General features: G+C 53.7%; 1 protein-coding gene across 1 annotated transcript; it reads left to right on the top strand.

The window, feature by feature from the left end:
- Positions 1 to 279: 279 nt before the first annotated feature.
- Positions 280 to 1,192, top strand: LOC147971764 (E3 ubiquitin-protein ligase SINA-like 10). The gene is made up of 2 exons (XM_087524108.1): positions 280 to 414; positions 497 to 1,192. Exons 1-2 carry the CDS (start codon positions 280 to 282, stop codon positions 1,190 to 1,192), a joined length of 831 nt encoding a protein of 276 aa, XP_087380234.1.
- The last annotated feature ends 258 nt before the right edge of the window (positions 1,193 to 1,450 follow it).

Below are 1,450 nucleotides of genomic sequence, written 5' to 3'. Positions count from 1 at the left end.
AGCCAAAGGCAGGTGCAGTTAAGGCACTGAAGCTCAGTCTGCGAGGGAGATGGCGTTGTAGTAACCAAATTTCTCGTTGTTGTGCGACTTGATGCGACACATCAAAGCACTGCACTCGATATATTTCAATAATTTGCGTTTACCGATGCATTAATCACAACGCATGCATGCATGCCGTGACTCTCCTTTTGATACTTCCATGTGTTGATTCAATGCACCTTGAAGTAGTATGAATATGTGACGGTAAAGCTTTGTAATGCCCCGGCCCTAAAGCGAGAGATGGTTGTGCACGAGGAGGGTGAGATCATGCAGACGGAACATGACCCGATGATGGAGCTCTCTATGGTCTCGATGGACCTCACCTTGCTCCACTGCCCCTTGTGCCTCTGCCCCTTGAAGCCTCCAGTGTATCAGGTTCGAATACACCTCGTCCGTTCGCCTGATCGAGCAAGGTGAAGGTTTCTTGATTGATGTGTTGTTCGATTGATTTGTGCAGTGCAAGCGAGGGCACCTGGCTTGGGCGGACTACCGAGTCGAGCACCCCGGGAACCAGCGGCAGTGCCAGAAGTGCGAGCGCGGCGATGGCTTCGACATGCGGAACACAATGGTGGATGCCGTCCTCTCCTTGGTGAGGATGGAGTGCCCGCACGAACGCTATGGGATGTACGTCACTTACCACAAGCTCGCCGATCACCAGAGCATGTGTCCGCTCGCGCCCTACAAATGCCCCGTGCCCATCTACGGCTACAAAGGCCCGCCGCCGGCACTCTCCCACCACATCAGCACCGTGCATCCCATGCCCGTGCACAGGATCCAGTACGGCAAGGTGCTCCAGCTGCAAGTGCCACTGTCGGAGCCACGGGTCTTGCTATTCGCGGAGGAGGACGGCAGCACATTTTTCTTGGTCAGCGGCGTGCTCGACATCGGCGCGCCTATCGCCATGTCGGTCGTCTACATCAGAGCGGAGGCGTCCCCACTGCCGCACTACGTGGCCAAGCTGTGGGCGAACGGCCCGCCGGGGGAGCCCAAAGGCAGGACCGACGTCGTCAAGGTGGAAATGGAGGTGACAAGCAGCAAGGATCCCGATGATGTCGCCGTGCAGGAGCTGACCTTCTTCACAGTTCCGCCCAAGCTGTTGGCTGGGGCTAAGCTAGTGTCCCTCCACATTCAGATTGACAAGCTCACGTCCTAAATGATTCTACAGTGACTTCTATTTATCTTAGTAATATGCTAGTCTAGGGGTTAGCTTGGTCTATTTAGCTTAAGAGATGGTGGGTTTTGGTGGTGATGCAGCAATTACTTCGACATCAGATTAGCAGTTAAAGTAATTTCCAACAGTTGAACGGATATTTTGTGTCTGTTGGATATAAAGATCCTTTGGGTAAGAAATACAAGTGCATGTGGGTGGCATTGACCCAGGGAGCTAGAGATGGTGCGCGCGAGAAGTTCC

The sequence above is a fragment of the Triticum urartu genome, chromosome 5A (genome assembly GCF_056163025.1).
Source record: "Triticum urartu cultivar PI428250 chromosome 5A, HENAU_Tu73, whole genome shotgun sequence".
Classification (NCBI taxonomy): Eukaryota; Viridiplantae; Streptophyta; class Magnoliopsida; order Poales; family Poaceae; genus Triticum; species Triticum urartu.
This window is presented reverse-complemented; position numbering and strand designations above follow the sequence as displayed.